The 19,566-nt window shown below is 34.6% G+C and overlaps 1 protein-coding gene across 5 annotated transcripts in view; it reads left to right on the plus strand.

The window, feature by feature from the left end:
- Positions 1-19,566, plus strand: part of KIF20B (kinesin family member 20B) — a 73,031-nt gene that overhangs the window by 15,648 nt on the left and 37,817 nt on the right. For 3 of the 5 annotated variants that reach the window (XM_066239381.1, XM_066239384.1, XM_066239382.1), the window contains exons 8-21: positions 71-295; positions 1,674-1,785; positions 3,021-3,092; positions 3,179-3,325; positions 3,980-4,142; positions 4,693-4,983; positions 10,573-10,712; positions 11,364-11,502; positions 12,487-12,715; positions 13,689-13,741; positions 15,466-15,579; positions 16,543-16,696; positions 17,653-18,850; positions 19,174-19,312. In XM_066239381.1, the coding sequence (XP_066095478.1) occupies positions 71-295; positions 1,674-1,785; positions 3,021-3,092; positions 3,179-3,325; positions 3,980-4,142; positions 4,693-4,983; positions 10,573-10,712; positions 11,364-11,502; positions 12,487-12,715; positions 13,689-13,741; positions 15,466-15,579; positions 16,543-16,696; positions 17,653-18,850; positions 19,174-19,312 (3,176 nt within the window). The remainder of the gene's footprint in view (positions 1-70; positions 296-1,673; positions 1,786-3,020; positions 3,093-3,178; positions 3,326-3,979; positions 4,143-4,692; positions 4,984-10,572; positions 10,713-11,363; positions 11,503-12,486; positions 12,716-13,688; positions 13,742-15,465; positions 15,580-16,542; positions 16,697-17,652; positions 18,851-19,173; positions 19,313-19,566) is intronic. The other 2 variants (XM_066239383.1, XM_066239385.1) reach the window with 2 other exon arrangements.

The following is a 19,566-nucleotide window of genomic DNA, read 5'->3' on the forward strand; positions in this document are numbered from 1 at the left end:
TGATCTGTTGTTTTCTCAGTTTTTAGTCAATTGCTTAATTTTGTGATTATCCTTTTTAATTTTTTTGTAGGAAGTTTAACAAACTCTTTGAATATCTCAGAGTTGGAAGAATCCATGAAGGAGTGTGAACAAGCTAGCTTGAATATGGATAATATAAAATTTTCTCTGTGGGTTTCTTTCTTTGAGGTTTATAATGAATGTATTTATGACTTATTTGTTCCTGTGTCGTCCAAGTTTCAGAAGAGAAAGATGCTACGCCTCTCCCAAGATGTAAAGGGCTATTCTTTTGTAAAAGGTATATTAATGAGTGTATTTTACTTTATTGCTCTGAAATTTCTTTCTAGGCTTTGTTATAAACTATATGAAAGGAAACTGTAAATAGAAAAATTTATTACCAGTTATTAACATCAAAATAGTGAAGCTTTTGCTTTGCAAGCATGTTTTGGAATGTATATTAAACCTGAATATAAGTGTTTATTTTAGTAAGTTTTGTGTTTGAGTATCATTGATTGAATTTCAAAGAATAGGAAAAGCTATATATTTTGATGATCACATTATTCTGTTGCTTTTTTAATAGTGGCCAAATTTTTGGGATTTGTAAATATTTCTGTTCTTCCACAGTAGTATCTTTCCAACCTTTTAAAACCACTACTCATCGTAGGTGATACATATAAATTAATAACATGGTGACCCCAATACCTCTGTATAAATATATGTACTGTATATATATATTTACAACTCGAAAGTTTCATTAGTTATGGTTACCCTTACTATAAAGAATGTACTTTGATGTTTTCTATATTCTACTTCATTTTTACAAAATTCTGGTTATGCTAAATTTGATTTCATGATTCATTAATGAGTTGTAATCTGAACTGTCTCACAGCGAGGAAGTTTTGTAGGTTTAATCTGTACTATGTGTTTTCCTCTTTTTTTGGATGTTTTAGTCTGAAGAAATTTACACATTTTTTCCCCATTGTGCAACTCTAAAAGAACATAGACTTTGCATGTTTACATAACTTAAACACTGGAAAATTATTAAAACCTTTTGTGTACCTCTTTTCTAGCGGACTATGGACTAGCTGAGTTGACTCCACCTAGGGAATGTTATTTTATTGTAATTTAATTTTATTTTTAGTGAGAGGAAGGAAGGCATAGACAGACTCCTGCATGCTCTTTGACTGGGATCCACCTGGTATGCTCCCTACTAGGCGATGCTCTGCCAATCTGGGGCATTGCTCCATTGCTCAGCAGCTGAGCTCTTTTTAGTGCCTGAGCTGGAGGCCATGGAGCCATCCTCAGTACCCAGGGCCAACTCGCTCCAATGGAGCTATGGCTGGAGCTAAGAGGGATAGAGAGAGAGGGAGAGAAATGAGAGGTGGAGGGCTGGAGAAGCAGATGGCGCTTCTCCTTTGTGCCCTGACTGGGAATCAAACCTGGGACACTACATGCTGGGTCAGTGCTCTACCACTGAGCCAACTGGCCAGGGCCTAGGGCATGTTATTAAAAGAAAGATTTCATTGTGTATCTTTGGGAAATGAGATTACAAATCTTCAACAAGATTATGTTGTACAGCAAATCTGGGTTTTTCTTAATTGATGTGTGTCCTCTTTATTTATTTTCTTTTTTTTTAATTTTCTTTTTCTTTTGTATATCCTCTTTATTTTTTAAAGATCTACAGTGGGTTCAAGTATCTGATTCCAAAGAAGCATGTAGACTTTTAAAACTGGGAATAAAACACCAGAGTGTTGCTTTCACAAAACTGAACAATGCTTCTAGTAGAAGGTAAGGAGGAAACCTTACATTATAAGCCTGAGGCACTTAGGCTATGCTAATGTAAATACAACTAGAATTTAAGTTTAAAGTGGACAGTAGGTTTCTGATATGTTAAATTAATTCATAGGCTTAAAAACATTCTGTAAACTAAAGAGTGTTAAACTCATAAGACTATTTGGACTATTTCTTGTTCTTAGAAAATATTTATTCATTTGCATGAAGTCTCAGATATTTTTATACACTTAATGTGAATCTCTATGCTTAATATGTTAAGAGTTGCCTATGATGATGGACTTTGCTCTGTCTTTTCTACTACTGTTAAGACAGAATTTCAAGGGGACAAAAATAGGATGTTTTGATGGGCGGTATCAAGGAATGAGAGACAGCAGGAAATAGGTTTAAGCAGTGAGGTATTTAAAACAGATTTTTTTTTGTTTTGTTTTTTTTGTTTTTTTGCGAGAGAGAGACAGAAATAGGAGGGGAGAGATGAGAAGCATGAACTCATAGTTGTGGCACCTTAGTTGTTCATTGATTGCTTTCTCATATGTGCCTTGACTAGGGGATTCTAGCCGAGTCAGTGATCCCTTGCTCAGGTCAGCGATGATGGGGTTAAGTGTCTGACTCCATGCTCAAGCCATTGACCCTGCACTTCAAGCTGGCGATCCTGTGCTCAAGCTGGATGAGCCTGCTCTCAGGCTGGTGACCTGGGGGATTGAACCTGGGTCCTTAGCATGCCAGGCCGATGCTCAATCTACTGTGCCACCGCCTGGTCAGGCAGAACAAGTTTTTCTTAAGTGGGAACGAGCCCTGTCCTCCATACTCAGTATGACATGAGGATTATATATGATTCAGATAAGCTTATATTTAGGCCAATATATGTTTTGCTTTACATATATATTTAAAGAAGATTAGCTGTATATAATACTATTTTAACTAATGATATGAGCATTGTAATCAAATTGAGACTTTATTGCAAATGATTACATTAGCAGAAGTTGGAATGTGAAGAGAAGGACTAGGTTCAAGGGGTTTGGGGGTAAGTGAAAGATATTTGGTCTTGATAGGTGGATAATAGGTGGCAGTAGAACACTGGATTAAACTTTTCTGATATCCAGTAGGAAAGTGTAGTGCTGGAGCTGTGGCTAGTGTTAGGATATAAATATCTATTTAGATGCTGTGTCTCCTGTTTACAGTGCAGAAATTAAAATAAAACATAACACTTGATCTTTGTGTGTTTCTTTTAGTCACAGCATATTCACTATTAGACTATTACAAATTGAAGATTCTGAAACTCCTCGTGTAGTACGAGTCAGTGAGTAAGTTGGACATTCTTCAAATTGTAATTATTTAGAATAGTTTTGTTTTGAAGAACTTTTAAAGGTTTTTTTGTTTGTTTATTCAGATTGTCTTTATGTGATCTTGCTGGTTCAGAACGAAGCATGAAGACACAGAATGAAGGGGAGAGATTAAGAGAGACCGGGAACATCAATACGTCTTTATTGACTCTGGGAAAATGTATTAACGTTTTGAAGAACAGTGAAAAGTCAAAGTAAGTGTTGCCGAAAGTGTTATTAGCATATTAAGTATTATAACATTTAAACTTTTAGCTGCGCTAGTTTTAGAAAGTTTTTTGTTGTTTTTAATCTGCTTCTTATGTAATGACTGTTACTCTTAAAATTACTCAGAGATCTTGGGTTAAAAAAATGATAGAAATAAAAGACAGTTTCACTTCATGCCAGTGACACATCAAGTAACCACAATATTTTTTATAGCAAATATATGTGAACAGATACTTCATACAATAAGCTTCCCTATAATCACTTTATTTTTACCAGTGCATTGTGTTCTTCTAGATGTGATAGATTTATGCATTAATTAACCATTTAGGTTGAGTAAATTCTAAATCAGCCTTCATCATTTATATCTAGTGAAGGTATTTGATGGCATATATTGTGTTATAATTGCTCTACACTAAAGAGCACAATTCAGTTCTGTGTGATTTTCTTAACACTTAACCTAATGGCTTATTATTATTAATAGCAGTATCCAAGTAAATAAAACAAACAGAAATTGACTTACAGGCAGACTAGTCATTAACTTAGAATTTAAGTCCAAGATAGCTAGATTAATTGTAACATTTATCAGCATTCTAACTTCGTGGGATTTGTTTTAACTTCCAGTTACTTGAATATTTTTCCCATAGATTTCAACAGCATGTGCCTTTCCGGGAAAGTAAACTCACCCACTATTTTCAAAGTTTTTTTCATGGTAAAGGGAAAATATGTATGATTGTCAACATCAGCCAATGCTCTTTTGCCTATGATGAAACACTCAATGTGTTGAAGTTCTCAGCCATTGCACAAAAGGTAAATATATTCAAACTTCTGCAGAATCTATTAATTAGAAAATTATTAGAAAATTAAAGATTTTTTCTTGTACTAGATAATCTATTTTACACTTATAACTGTAAACCTAAAAATTAATTGAAAATTAATAATGTAAGTGTCTGACCAAAATGGAGAATGAAAGTAAAAATTGAAAGTTAACCCTGCTAGGATTAAAATGATCTCAATAATAAGTGTTAATAATAGACACTTGTTACATACAAATTAAGAGTACTGTTCTTGCAATGAATTGTTGGCTTTTCCATGCTGGTTCATTTAGCGACTAATCGGGTAGCTCCCTGCTAGGAATAGAACTAACAGCTTCACCCAGTACATTTACTTGTAGTATACGTGTGTAACTAGTTTTTTATGGGAATGTATATTTAAGCATGCTAATTCCTTCTTTAATATTTGTTTGCATAGGTATTATTTTAAACACTTGAGTTTTCATTTGACTTAATATTTATAAAATTAATTTTTAATGAATATTTTTTGTCTTCTGTTTTATAAGTCACATTGGATATTTTAACAGGTTTGTGTTCTGGACACTTTAAATTCCTCTCAAGAGAAATCATTTGGACCTGTCAAATCTTCTCAAGATGAACCATTAGATGTTAACAGTTCAGATAATAAAATATTAAATGCAAAAGGATCTATGATTTCATGGGAAAGTAATTTGGAAGATCTGGTGGAAGATGAAGATTTGGTTGAGGATATGGAAGTAGCTGAAGAAAACCAAAATGTGGAAAGTGAACTTACTGATGAAGATCTAGATAAAACATTAGAGGAAAATACGGCTTTCATTAGCAACGAGGAGAAGAGGGTATGCATTAAGAACTCATACTTCTAAGTTTAAGATTATTCTAAAGTTAGGGCTAACAATACTTAAGGCTTCCTCTCTTCCAATTTTTTTTTTTTAAGATTTATTCATTTTAGAGAAGTGAGAGAGAGAGATAATGGAGACAAAAGGTGGGAGGAGCAGGAAGCATCAACTCCCATATGTGTTTTGACCAGGCAAGCCCAGAGTTTTGAACTGGTGACTTCAGCATTCCAGGTCAATGCTTTATTCACTGCATCACCACAGGCCAAGCCAAGCTTTTTCAATGACACTATGATAAATTTTTTATATCTCAGCTTTATATTTTGAAAAATTTTAAACTTATAAGAAGACTAGTAGTACAATGAATACCCATTTATACTTCACCTGGATTTGCCATTTGTTAATATTTTACCATATTTACTTCAATTCTCTTTTTTTCTTGTACCATTTGAAAACAATATTCAGACATGATGACACCTTATATGTACCTCAGCATATATTTCCTAAGTACGTGGATGTTTTCCTCATGATCACAAACCATTTTCACACCTAAGAAATTTAATGTTGACATAATATCTGTTATACTGTCCACATCGAGATTTCTTCAGTGGCTCCTGTATGTCTTTTGTAGCCACTTTGATTTTTGATCTACAACTGAAATTAACACATCACTTTTGTCTGTCATGTTTTAATAATTTTCTCTATTGTAGCATAGATATTTTTGAAAAGATAAGGCCATTTCTCTGGATTTGTATGATTATTTTCTTGTGATCCAGGTTTTAGCACTTTAGGGAACCCTATACATACTATAGGTCAGGGGTTGGGAACCTATGGCTCGCAAGCCAGATGTGGCTCTTTTGATGGCTGTATCTGGCTTGCAGACAAATCTTTAATTAAAAAAAAAAATAATGTTAAAAATATAAAACATTCTCATGTATTACAATCCATTCATTTCCTACCGCTTATAGTCATAGTGGCTGGAGCCAATCACAGCTGTCCTCTGTCACAACACCACATTTTATTGGATAATGCATAACGTACACAGGTCGTTGTATGGCTGTCACGGAATTACATTTTAAAATCTGTGGTGTTCATGGCTCTCTCAGCCAAAAAGGTTCCTGACCCCTGCTATAGGTGAAGTGAATTTACCATTGTATCACACCAGGAGACATCAGACTTCTCCATTCTTGATGATGCTAAGTTTTTCTCATTTGGTTAAGGCAGTGGTTCTCAAACATTTTGAAGTTGGGGCGCATTTAAAATCCTACAAATAATTGTAGGCACTCTATATACAAATTGCTAAGAAATAATGTTATAATAATTAAGTCAAATATTAAAGAAAAAAAATGTAAAGTCCAAGCATGCTTTTATGGTAATTAAATGAAATAAATACAACAAAATTAGATTTATTCTGATATTAAAAAACATTTTTATGTTACATTTTGAGTTATGCTTTTTAGAATTCTCTTAAAAAGGGGTTAAAAAATAAAAAAGAATGATAAAACGTTATCTTTTTATATATATAGATACATTCTTAGTAAGATTTAGTCAAATGGGCAGGTTCTGGCACGAATGTGTTAAGTTTTTCCTTCTTGCATTTATGAGAAAAATGAGCCTGATGTGTCCTAGCGATTTCTTCAATGTTTGGGCATATATTTGAAAGGCAAACTCTCATTTCCTCGTCAATACTTTGAAAAATCTTCTCTTTTTACTCTTAATTGTGTTGAGTGCAGAAAACCCCCGCGGTACATATCATCTTAACTTGACACCAAACAAAGGATAGAAGAAACTTGCCTCTAGTCTGTCTTTCTGGGTAACATGAGGGGGTAGTGTAAACAATCCAGCACCACAGTTTAACAGCCTTTGCAACCTAATCAGGCAAGTGAGGTGGGGGGTTGGGCGGACTGTCAGCTTACAGCCTATTCTCCACACCTCTGTCCCCCAAAAATCTAAACTCCAAAAACCCTGTTGGTTTTTTGGTCCCCAACAGGCACATATTTCTCTGGAATACCATAGGGCGCACCGGGAAATCTTCTAGGGTACACTGGTGCACTCTTTGAGAACCACTGGGTTAAGGTATTGTGTTTCAGATCTGTCTCCATTGTAAAAGCATACCATCTATGGGATGATACTTGAGACTGTGTGTGTAGCTTGTTCCCCAGAATCTTTTTACCCAATGATTTTAGTGTACTTCATCAAACTTAAATTACTTTGCAGTCTTAAGTACAGATGCTTACTGTGCCTACCCAGTATTGATTATTCTGTTTGTTCAAAAACATACATTGCTTGGTTGTCATATTTATGGTAAATAAATAATATTTAACAGCATCTTTCTAAACATAGTAATCTTGTGCTATGGATGTGCTTTAACGGTGTTAACCATGTCACATCATAGTAGTACTCTTGGATTGTGTAAGTCCAAGTAGATGGACAATATATTAGATTAAATACTCATTTTAATAATTTACATCATTGTCCCTTAAAGCCATCCTTGTACGTGTTTTGGAAATTAGAATGCAAATTGCTGATACTACTAGGCCCAGTTTATCTGGTTACTATATGATTGGTCCTCATCTACCCTGGACTTCTGTAATGTAGTCCATTCCTCAGTGACTAAAGGAGGCATTGGTAGTCCTATTTTAGTTTGTACTGATTTTAAAGCTGATGTTTATAATGTCAATAAAACTTGAAATGTTAGCAATATTTCTGAATTTATTAGAGATAAATGATACTACAGTTTATAATGGATAGTGTAAATGCATAATTATAATGTCTATAGGTACTTAATCTTTAATTTTTTCTTCTTTTGGTTCTTTTTTTTGGATAGGTACTTTAAAATAAAAACTTCAAAGTTTTTTCTAATTTTAGAAATGAAAATGATTAGGCTATGCAAAATTTGTGTTAGCATTTTAATTGGAAAATTGGGAGTATTAAAATTTGTTATGAAACCTTGATTAGCATATTTATGTTTATAATTTATTTAGCTAGAATAACCAACCAGAATTTTTTTCAGCAAAATCTTTATCGGATGCTAACAATGCTATTGAGAATTATTAAGATAAACCAGTTTCCCAAGGTATACCCACATTCATGCAGATGTCTCTTAGTCTCCCACATTTCTTCTTTAGTACTCAATATTTATTGTTTTAAGTAGTGGGAAAATGTGGGGTTGTTTAAAGTGATAAAAGTAACATATAATCATGGTGCAACCTGGAAAAAGATAAAGATAGAAATAGTTAAATATAAAGGTCTCTCTAATCTACCACTTAATGAATTTTTACCATACATCTATTTTGTAACCTTATTTTCTTCATTTAAAAATGTGAAAACATGCATTGATAAAATATAGGCCATCATTATTTATTATAGTAGTTGTAACAGTCTCTTATGTGTAATTATTTAGTTGGGTTTCACTCTTACAAAATAAAACTGTATTAATCATTCTTCTAGCCAAAACACTGGTTCTTGTTATTTAATTATTTTCTCAGTATAAGTCCTTAGAAGTAGAATTTCAAAGTCAGGATATCTATAAAAATATTTTTAAATACCAAATTGAGACATTGAAAGATCTGTGGCTTTGAGAGAATTAATTTATTGTTGAGAAACTTTAATCAGAAACTATAAAAGATTATCAGGCTCTTAATTCTTTTTCTTTTTCAATTTTTCTTTTTTAAATTTTTCTTAAGTGAAAAGCAGGGAGGCAGAGACAGACTCCTGCATGTGCCTGTCTGTGATTCATCTGGCAAGCCCCTTATGAGTCAGTGCTCTGCCCATCTGAGGCTGTTGCTCTGTTGCTCTTGGCAACCGAGCTATTTTAGCTACTGAGGTGAGGCAGTTGGAGCCATCCTCAGTGCCCTGGAGCCAACTTGCTTCAACAGAACCATGGCTGTGGGAAGGGAAGAGAGAGATGGAGAGAGAGAGAGAAGGTAGAGGGGGAGGGGTGGAGAAGCAGATGGGCACTTCTCCTGTGTGCCCTGACTGGGAATCAAACCCGGGATTTTCACACGCTAGGCTGACGCTTTACCACTGAGCCAACTGGCCAGGGCCAGTCTCTTAATTCTGTAATTTTATTACAAATCTATACTTGTCAAGTGCTTATTGCTTTATTCATTATCCATATTACATGATTGTGTATGTGTGTTCAAAGTTTATAGAGTTGTTGTTCATAGTTGAATAGTTATCAAGGCCTCATTTACATAACATCCTTCTTTGCTATTTTGGAAAGTGTTCTGGGGTGCTTCATAACTACTCTATATAACGTTTAGGCTTTAGATGTTGACAGACTAATTTTAAGTCTAACCTTAATCAGTAACCACAGACCTGGTCTTTACCTGCCCCAGCCAGGAAATGTAGATGCTACTACCAGGTTCACAGAAGGATGTGTGGATTGAATGAAATTAATATGAACTCCCCAGAGTAGTTCCCTGGTGGGTAATAGATACTCAAATTTTCATTTCCTTAGTATAGCTAGGCAGTGAGACATTTCACTTACTATTTCTTTTTTTAAGATTAAAAATTTTTTTTTATACAGGGACAGAGATAGAGTCAGAGAGAAGGATAGATAGGGACAGACAGACAGGAACTGAGAGAGATGAGAAGCTTCAATCATCAGTTTTTCGTTGTGACACCTTAGTTGTTCATTGATTGCTTTCTCATATGTGCCTTGACCACGAACCTTCAGCAGACCGAGTAACCCCTTGTTCGAGCCAGCGACCTTGGGACAGGCTGGTGAGCTTTTTGCTCAAGCCAGATGAGCCCGCGCTCAAGCTGGCAGCCTCGGGGTCTCGAACCTGGGTCCTCCGTATCCCAGTTCGATGCTCTATCCACTGTGCCACTGCCTAGTCAGGCTATTTTTTAAAGATTTTATTTATTGACTTTAGAGAGAGGAGAGAGAGAAAGGTGGGGGGGAAGAAGTGGGAAGCATTAACTCATTTGTTTTCATATGAGCCTTGACCAGGCAAGCCCAGGGTTTAGAACTGGCAACCTCAGTATTCCAGTTCGATGCTTTATCCACTGTGCCACCACAAGTCAGGCTCCAAGTCTGTTTGTTTCTTTTTTTTTAAAGTGAGAGGAGGAGAGATAGACAGAAACCTGCATGTGCCTTGACCAGGATACTCCTGTTTACCCGCATCTAGGGCCAATGCGCAAATCAACAGAGCTATCCTCAGTGCCCGAGGCCAATGCTCAGATCAAACAAGTTATCCTCAGCACCTTAGGCTGACACTTGAACCAGCTGACCCAGTGGCAGCGACAGGGAAAGAGAGAGAGAAGGAAGAGAGGGTAGAAAGAGAAGCATATAGTCACTTCTCTTGTGTGTCCTGACTGGGGATCAAAACCAGAAGGTCTGCACACCAGGCTGACACTCTATCCACTGAGCCAACCAGCCAGGGCTGTAAATCTGTTCTAAAAGATTGGAGAGGCTTAGCTCATTTTTCAGGTTAATGAATCTACAAATAATTTTCAGTGACAGTATTATTACTTTTAAAAGGATGCAAAATTATAATTGACTAAAGGAGAAGTTTTATTTTGAACATTTAGACAGTTTCTCTTGATATATTCTTTCATTAGAATATTAATATTTATATGTTTTAGAAACTGTTGAATTTAATAGAAGACTTGAAAAAAAAACTGATAAATGAGAGAAAAGAAAAGTTAAGATTGGAATTTAGAATTCGTGAAGAAGTTACACAGGAATTCACTCAATGTTTGGCTCAACGGGAAGCCGACTTTAAGTAAGTTACTTTTTTTCCATATCCTGGTAAAAATTGAGAATTTTATTAATTTTTTTTTTTTTACTTTATATTAGGTGGCTTCTGAAATCTCACTTCTTCGTATAGGTTTGAAAAATAGCTGTTACTAATTTCCATGGTGATTCTAAATTATACATCAATAATTACTTAAATCTGCTTTTAATCTATAATGTCCTTAATCTTAGAAATTTAGAACAAAAACACAAAGTAGTGCATTATTTATTTTATTTTCTTTTCCAAGTGTGAGGAGGGGAGATAGAGAGACTTCCACATGCACCCTTACCAATATCCACCCAGCAACCCCCATCTGGGTTCATGCTCTGCCCATCTGGGGCCATTCTCGAGTCCAAGCTGTTTTTAGCACCTGAAGTGAGGCTCTATGGAGCTTCCAGGTGGGGCGATGCGCTTGAACCAATTGAGCCATGGCTGCAGGAGGGAATGAGAGAGAGAGAGAAAGAAAGAGAGAGAGAAGAGGGGGAGGGGCAGAGAAGCAGGTGATCACTTCTCCTCTGTGCCCTGACCAGCAATAGAACCCGGACATCCACATGCTGGGCTGACGTGCTACCACTGAGCCAACTGGCCAGGCAGTAGTGTGTTTTTGTTTCTGAATGGGGTTCATTTGTGTTAATGCAGGGAGGCACTCCTCCAGGAACGAGAGATATTAGAAGAAAATGCTGAATGTCGATTGGCTATCTTCAAGGATTTGGTTGATAAAACTGACACTCCAGAAGACCCAGTAAATCAGGATTGTTCCATGAAAGTTGAAACCAAAGTATGTTAACTGAAGTATTAAATTCGTTGAAGATTTGATACCAGGATTTACTGTACCAAATCAATGATGTGAAATATTAATATACTTTAGAATTAAAATACTTACTATGTAGTTTTTTATAATTAAGTGTGCTTTGTTAGAAATGTAAGCATATGTAGTTTAAATATAGCTATTGGACTTGAAAAATTTTTATCTGTTATGTTTATATCTTATTTTGGTGTTGCTTGAGTCATGTTGAGTGCAGGTAAAAACAAAACATTTATATATAAAAAGAGGCCGGACCTGTGGTGGCGCAGTGGATAAAGCGTCGACCTGGAAATGCTGAGGTCGCCGGTTTGAAACCCTGGGCTTGCCTGGTCAAGGCACATTGGGAAGTTGATGCTTCCAGCTCCTCCCCCCTTCTCTCTCTCCCTCTCTCTCTCCTCTCTAAAAATGAATAAATAAAATAAAAAAAGAAAGATGCATTCTTATATATAAAAAGAATTGCTCTTACTACCTAATTATCCATTCTCTGCTGTTGAAGAAACATTCTTTTCTGCTGCTTCAGCTGAAGCTGAAATTAATTACATCCCTTTGGGGTTGTTTGTTATTTAAGTTTTTAATTACTCAATTTGGAAGCCTGAGTTGGTGATGTCTAAGCTTTTTTTCAAGCTGGGGAAATGGAAATTTGTTTTCTCAGCTGTTCCATCAAAACTTGTTATATTGCAAGTGCACCTGAACTAGATAATCATAATTGTTCTCTAATGACTTCTCACACTTATTACAACATTGTGTAAATGGGGATTCATGTCTCATGTTACTAAAACAAAAACAGTGGAACACAGCTTTTTCATAATTGAAAATAACTTGATAGAATTTATTTTTAAAACATTTTAAGTTGTTAATCTTTTGCTATGTGTTTTTAAAACTGTCTAAATCAGATGGCATCACATTGCAAGGGAAAGCCACTGTTAACATTAGGCATGTGGTTTTTACTATTTTTAGGAAGCACAGAATTATGTAGGAATTGAAGATATTATTGCTTCTCTTCAAGATGATGTCACTGATATTAAGAAACAGGCTGAAATTGCTCACTTATATATTGCATCTCTTGCTGGCCCCCAGGAAACTATTGCTTATTTAGAAACAAAGTTTAATCAAGTTAAAGCTGAATTAGTTAAAACCAAAGAAGAATTAATCAAAACCCAGGAAGAGTTAAAAAAGAGAGAAAATGGTAAGTAGATGTATTTTACTTATATTTAGATGTTAGAAATGCATAAAAAGACAGCTGGTTAGTATAAGAGATTGGTGTAACTTACTTACCTAGTGGCCAGAAAATTATTTGATATGGGTAACAGTTAATAATTTTTATGGCGTTATAGTAATTTACTATTGAAATGTTGTTTTGCCTTTATTTGCTTTTAGACTAATATTGGAAAATGGACTTCTCAAAATAAAACAAAACTAAGTATTAGGTTCATCAGAAAATTAAATATCTTGGGAAATTGTAAAGCTGTAAATTTTGTTCTTTTTATGAACTTTTCTGTATTCTTTATGAACTCTTCTATATTCTTTATGAACTCACACAGTAATAGATTCTATTTCTTGGCTTGCAAGTTTGGGATAGAGTGACTCCTGTGAGTGATCTTAAGAAGCCTGTTAGCTTGGTGCTTCATTCTAGCTCTGATGATCATATCTGGGTTTTAAGAGAGTTAGAAATACTCTGCCCTTTTCTCTGAAACAAGATAGGTAGGAAATAGTAGGTAACTGGTGCCTCTACATTATAAAATAGTATTCTGAATGTTGAAGATTGCTCACTATTGTTCATACCGGCTTTATTTATTATAGTAGTCAAAAACTAGAAACAACCAAACTATCCTTTAGTAGGTGAATGGCCAAACTGTGGTGCACTATATCATGGAATACTACTCAGCAATGAAAAGGAGCTAACTATTGATATATAAAACAATGTGAATGAATCTCGAGGATATTATGCTGAGTGGCTTTTTTAGAAACATTGTCCTCTGGTGGTCGTCTGGTGGTAGAATTTTAGTAGCTGAGTGCTATGTGTTTCAAGTGCTGTCAAAATCCTTTTTCCTGAATATAATACTAGTTGAAGTGTCTGCTATAGCTGCTTATGTTTTGTGATCCTTAGTGATAATATTTAGGTGCTCAGATGTTTTTTTCAATATGTTTATTTTTTTCAGAATCAAAAATTAACTTAAATTCATTGGTTCAAGAGCTGGAGAACTCTAACAAGGTAATACTTTAAGCTGTATTTTTGTTTTGAGAAGGAACTTGATAAGTAACTGAAAGGGCATAAATTATGATAGAGTACATTTATTTAAAACATAATTAAAGTAATAAATGAATATGATAAAAAAAATATTGCCTGACCTGTGGTGGCGCAGTGGATAAAGCGTCGACCTGGAAATGCTGAGGTTGCCGGTTCGAAACCCTGGGCTTGCCTGGTCAAGGCACATATGGGAGTTTATGCTTCCAGCTCCTCCCCCCTCTCTCTCTCTCCTCTCTCTCTCTCTCTCTCTCTCCCTCTCTCTCTCCTCTCTAAAATGAATAAATAAAAAAAATTTAAATCTAAAAAAAAATATATATATATATCTTTACCCAATACCTCTTTTCAGTGATGGCTACTGGAAAGTTTCTCAGCTCTTCCAGAAAATATTTATATGTATATATAGAACATGTATACACATACATATACCTTTAAAAACTTTTACACAAATGGGGTTGTGGTTCTGCCTTGCTTTCTTCCCTCAAAAGATGTCTTAGAGATACTTCTACATCAGCACGTACAGATCTGTGTCACTTTTTTTGCTGAGTGCATGGCGATGATTAGATGATTAAAACTGTGTTTTTTCTGTCTGAAATTACTGAGTATTTTAAAATATGGAAAAAAGTAAATTATGAATTATAACCTGAGCAGTGTGCAGCCTTGGAATTCTGAAGATCTCTGTCACCTTGTTCCTTTAAGTCAGATAACCATTCCAGATGGTTGTAGATAGATTTGACATTGATATGTCTAAATATAAAATTACAAGCATACATGGAGGTGAGGGAAATTTAGTGCTCTAAATTTTATTTTTCCTGGTCTTCCTTGGTGTGGGTCTTCTTATTTTAATTACATTTTCCTACTGAAGAACTGAATACATTAAGATATGATCAGATATAAGTAATAGAAGATGCTGGTATTAAATATCCAGTATTTAAACAAGTAGCCACAATAATATACTTAGCAGAAGATGTTATAGCTACTGTTTAAACAATTTCTATTTTTTCTAATTGTAAAAATTATAGATTCTAGTTGTAAAAATCCAGTTATACTAAATAATGCAAGGTAGAAAATAATAATGAGAAAGCAATCAATGAACAACTAAGATGCCGCAATGAAGCATTGATACTTCTCATCTCTCTCCCCTCCTGTCTGTCTGTCCCTATCTATCCCTCTCTCTCTCTCTGTCAAATAAGTAAGTAAATAAATAAATAAAATTCTCTGTAATCTTCCTCCTAAATTACAAAAAAAGAAAGAAAAAGAGTAAGTTGGTTGGTAGGACTCTTAGACTTTTACTTTACATTTTTATAGAACACTTATTATGTACCCTTTTAAGTGCTTTACATATATTCACTTCAATCTCAGAACAACTTTATGATGTAGATAATATTTTTTAGTTTTACAAAGATGTTAAATAACTTGCCCAGGTTCTTACAACTAGAAGGTAGAGCAAGTAGGGTTCAAAGCCAGAGTCTGATTACATTCCTCTTATCTAATATACTGTATTGCTTCTCTCTCCTTTGTTTTTATAAACATGTTATTTTTAAAATAAGGTCATGTTGTACACAGCGTGTGGTTCGTGGTATTTTTGCTTAGTCTTAAAATTTGAAAAAATTCTGAAACTGCATCATATTTGCATTTTAGTTATTCTAAAATATATTGACTCAACATTGCTGTTTTTCTTCTTTCCAAAGAAGATAATTATGCAGAATCAAAGAATTCAGGAGTTGAAAGAGATAATTAATCAAAAAGAGGATACTATTAGCAACTTTCAGAGCCAGAAGGTGGAAAACACATTTAAAAGCAGCGTAAGAATTTAACTTTGTTTGTCTGTATAATAACAAAATATTAAAAATATCTTTTGGTTCAAAATAAAATAATTTAAAATGGCTTATATACTAGACCAGTTTTCTAAAAATGTTGAATTGTTTATTCTGGTGTTGAATTCAATGTACTGTTGTATAAATTTTAATTCTTGAGAATTTAAAGAAGGGCATTTGGTCTCTTTGAATATATGTATAAGAATATGAGAAGAGAAGATGTAGCTCTTGCAAGTTCTAGTCTCAGCTAGTTGGAAAGGGAGCTCTGGAGTGAGAGGAATTTTGATATCTTAGGTATATACACATAAAAGTCCTTATCTCTTTATCTATAACCTATGTCTATGTATATATAGAACTATAAATGAAATTTAGTAATCTAAGGTCTTTTTTCCTTAGAGACTTGTTCTTATGTGCATTTTAGATAATGTTCATATACTTAGTAAGTAGGATATTTTCTTTTTTTTTTTTCAGTGAGAGGTAGGGAGTCATAGACAGACTCCCGCATGCACCTTGACTAGGGTCCACCCGGCATACTTCCTACTGGGCAATGCTCTGCCCATTTGGGGCTGCTGCTCTATTGCTCAGCAACTGAGCCATTTTTAGTGCCTGACATGAGGCCACAGAGCCATCCTCAGCACCTGAGGCCAACTTGCTCAAACTGTTTGAGCCATGGCTGCATGAAGGGAAGAAAGAATGGGGAGAGAAAGGAGAGAGAGAGAGAGAAGGGGGAAGGGTAGAGAAGCAAATGGTTGCCTCTCCTGTATGCCCTGACCTGGTATCGAACCTGGGACTTCCACATACCAGACTGATGCTTTACCATGGAGCCAGCCAGCCAGGACCTCAGCAAATTTTGAAATAAAGTTTTTATGCTATATTATTGAAACAAATACAGTTTTTTGTATTTATTGTAGCTTTATATATGTGAACTAATCTGAATTTATTTTATTTTAGGACAAGGCTGGTTCATCTTCTTTAATAATAAATAATGAATTGGCTTGTAATGAAACAGTTGAAATGCCTAAGGACAATAAAACTAAAACGTACCCAGGAAGAAAAAGATTAAATGAAAATGAACTTCAACAAGATGAACAACCAGCAAAGAAAGGTGCTACTTCATTTACCAAAAAGAGGCCATTAAGACTAATTTCTAAACCAGTAAATAGAAAAGTTGCAAGTGGAGGAAATTCACGTGTATAAGGAAAACAACCTGAGGAAATCGAAATACCGTATCCCTATAACGCTGACATGTATAAGCTGTAGAGGATGGATATATTTAAAGTTGTCTTTTATTATAATAAATATACTTTTAGAAATTGTGCTTTTACCACTTTTGCATGCCTATTATTCTTTTAGTAGTTAAATGGTTATAATAGTTAAAGCATAGCACTTTTGTTTTCATCATGTTAGTACCTTTTCCGCCCAGATTTCTCCACATTGTTTTTTACCTTTGCATTCTTAGTTCATTTGGAGAAAAGAGCATTTGACAGGAAGTCTTTGAGCTAAATTTTACTAGAGACACATGTGCAAGATTAAGAACTATAGCTGGATTTCTGGTTAGATTTGAGTAAGTTTAGGTAACGTAGCAAAATTTTATTTCTTCTTAGAAATCACAGCCACTTTGACTAGGTCTCCATTATTTATGTTACTAGAAATTATAGGGATTACATAAAGTGATCATATGAAAATTGTAGCTATAACCACCCTTCTTTCCCTATACCTGCTACTAAAAAATCTCCAGAACAAAATACGTGATTTTTGGTAGAAAATGTAAATAACATTAAAAGCGGTAAAAAGAAAGTGTAAAAAACTGGTGATCCTCAGAGGTAGTTCCTGTCATTTGGTGTACTTCTTTTGCTAACTGTCTCCATTAACTTACAGAACTATAATTTTATATAACTGGGCTTTTACCATGTATGTTTTTGCTTTTTCACTCAGTAGCTTATTTGTGTTTTTCATTAAAAGTTTGCTTTCATATTTTATGTGTTTGGATATTGGCTTATCCGATTACTTATGGTTTTATTAAGGTTTAACAGATTAATAACAATTTTCCTATTTTTAAAGGACCTACACATGTTAGTCCAGCTATCACTCAAGACCAAAAGAAAAGTGAAGAAACACAACAGAGCATTTCAGAAGATGAGGAAAACAGAGTTTTACAAGAAAATAATGAGAATGAAGAACTGAAGACACGATTACTCATTATTGAGAATGAACTCAGAAATGAAAAGGAAGCAAAAGCAGAATTAAGTAAACAGATTGTTAGTTTGCAGCAAGAACTTTCTTTTTCTGAGAAGAAGAGCTTTTCTTTAAGTACAGATGTCCAACAAATTCAGTCAACGTATGACAATGCAGTTTCTGAATTACAAGTGCAGAAAGGGATAAATCAAGAACAGGAGGAAAAGATTATGAAATTGTCTGAGGAGATAGAAATTGCTAGAAGAAACATCACAGATAATGTTTCCCAAATAAAATTAATGCAAGCAAAAATAGATGAGTTGCGAGCCTTTGATTCAGTTTCTCAGACCTCAGACATAGATTTACTCAGTCTCCGGGTCCTCTCAGGTGGTTCTCAAGAGGACGATTTGCCAAGTACATGGTGGAACCCTTTGGACAATGATTATTTGGTGAGTAAGCAGGTTAAACTCAATAGGGAAGGTTCTTTCCACTCTAGTATTGACGCCATTTGGAAAGAATGTAAGGAGATTGTAAAGGCCTCCTCTAAAAAAAGCCATCAGATCCAGGAACTAGAAAAACAAATTGAAAAATTACAAGCAGAAGTAGAAGGCTTTGAGGATGAGAACAAGAGACTGAAAACAGCGAATAAAAATCAAGATGACCTACTAAAAGAAAAAGAAACCCGCATACAGCAACTGAAGGAAGAATTACAAGGAAAAAATGTTAGCCTTGATGTTCAGGTACAGCAAGTGGTTGAAGGAAAGAGAGCACTTTCAGAACTTACACAAGACATTGCCTGCTACAAAGTAAAAATAAATGAACTTGAAGCAATCTTAGAAACTCAGAAAGCTGACTGTAGTCATTCAGCTAAGTTAGAACAAGAAATTTTGGAAAAACAATCTATCATCTTGAAGCTAGATAAAAATCTGAAGGAATTTCAAACAAATTATCAGGATTATTTAAAAAATACCAAAGAAAAGGAAGTCATGTTGAAAGGCGAAATCACACAATTAACAAATAATTTGCAAGATGTAAAGCATTCTCTTCAATTAAAGGAAGAAGAAAACTGTCAAGAGACAGAAAAGTAAGCTAAATGTTATTCAAATATTTAAAATATGCAAAGCATTCGTTTTATTGATTTTCATATGTAGCTTTTAAATACTTTAGGTGGGCATAACTTAAAGAATGTATGATGAGTGAAGAACTTTGTTTACGTAAACCTTTGGAACCAAGTTTTATGCAGAGATCTTTTTATAAAATCTGAAATCCTCTCTGCATGACTCATTCATGATTTGAACATTCTAAATTTGTGAAAAGATGTAATTTTGTAGATAGATCCTGTCTCACATGTATGATTCTAAGTGATTAATGGTGTGTCACTATAGAAAAGGGGTTTGTGTTTTATAGATTGCAAGAGGAGCTCTCGGCAAGCTCTGCTCTTATCCAGAATCTGAAAGCAGATCTTCAGAGGAAGGAAGAAGATAACGCTGAGCTGAAAGAGAAACTAACTGATGCCAAAAAGCAGATTGAGCAAGTACAGAAAGAGGTAGGCTGTTTGAAAAGCTGTGCATCCCATTTAAATGACAAAGATGTGTTTCTTATATATCAAGTTTAGACACTAATTTTAGGGTTGAACAGAATATTTGTCAACTCCGTAATTTTTCTTAACATGACGAGAACAATGATTTCACAAAAGAAAACAAACTGAAGAATGCCTAAGATGAAGAATAAGTGCCAGCCAACCAGGTGGTGATACACTGAAAAGAATAGTGTCTCGTGTAGAATTGGAACCTTTTGTTT

Source organism: Saccopteryx bilineata, chromosome 7, assembly GCF_036850765.1.
Source record: "Saccopteryx bilineata isolate mSacBil1 chromosome 7, mSacBil1_pri_phased_curated, whole genome shotgun sequence".
NCBI lineage: Eukaryota > Metazoa > Chordata > Mammalia > Chiroptera > Emballonuridae > Saccopteryx > Saccopteryx bilineata.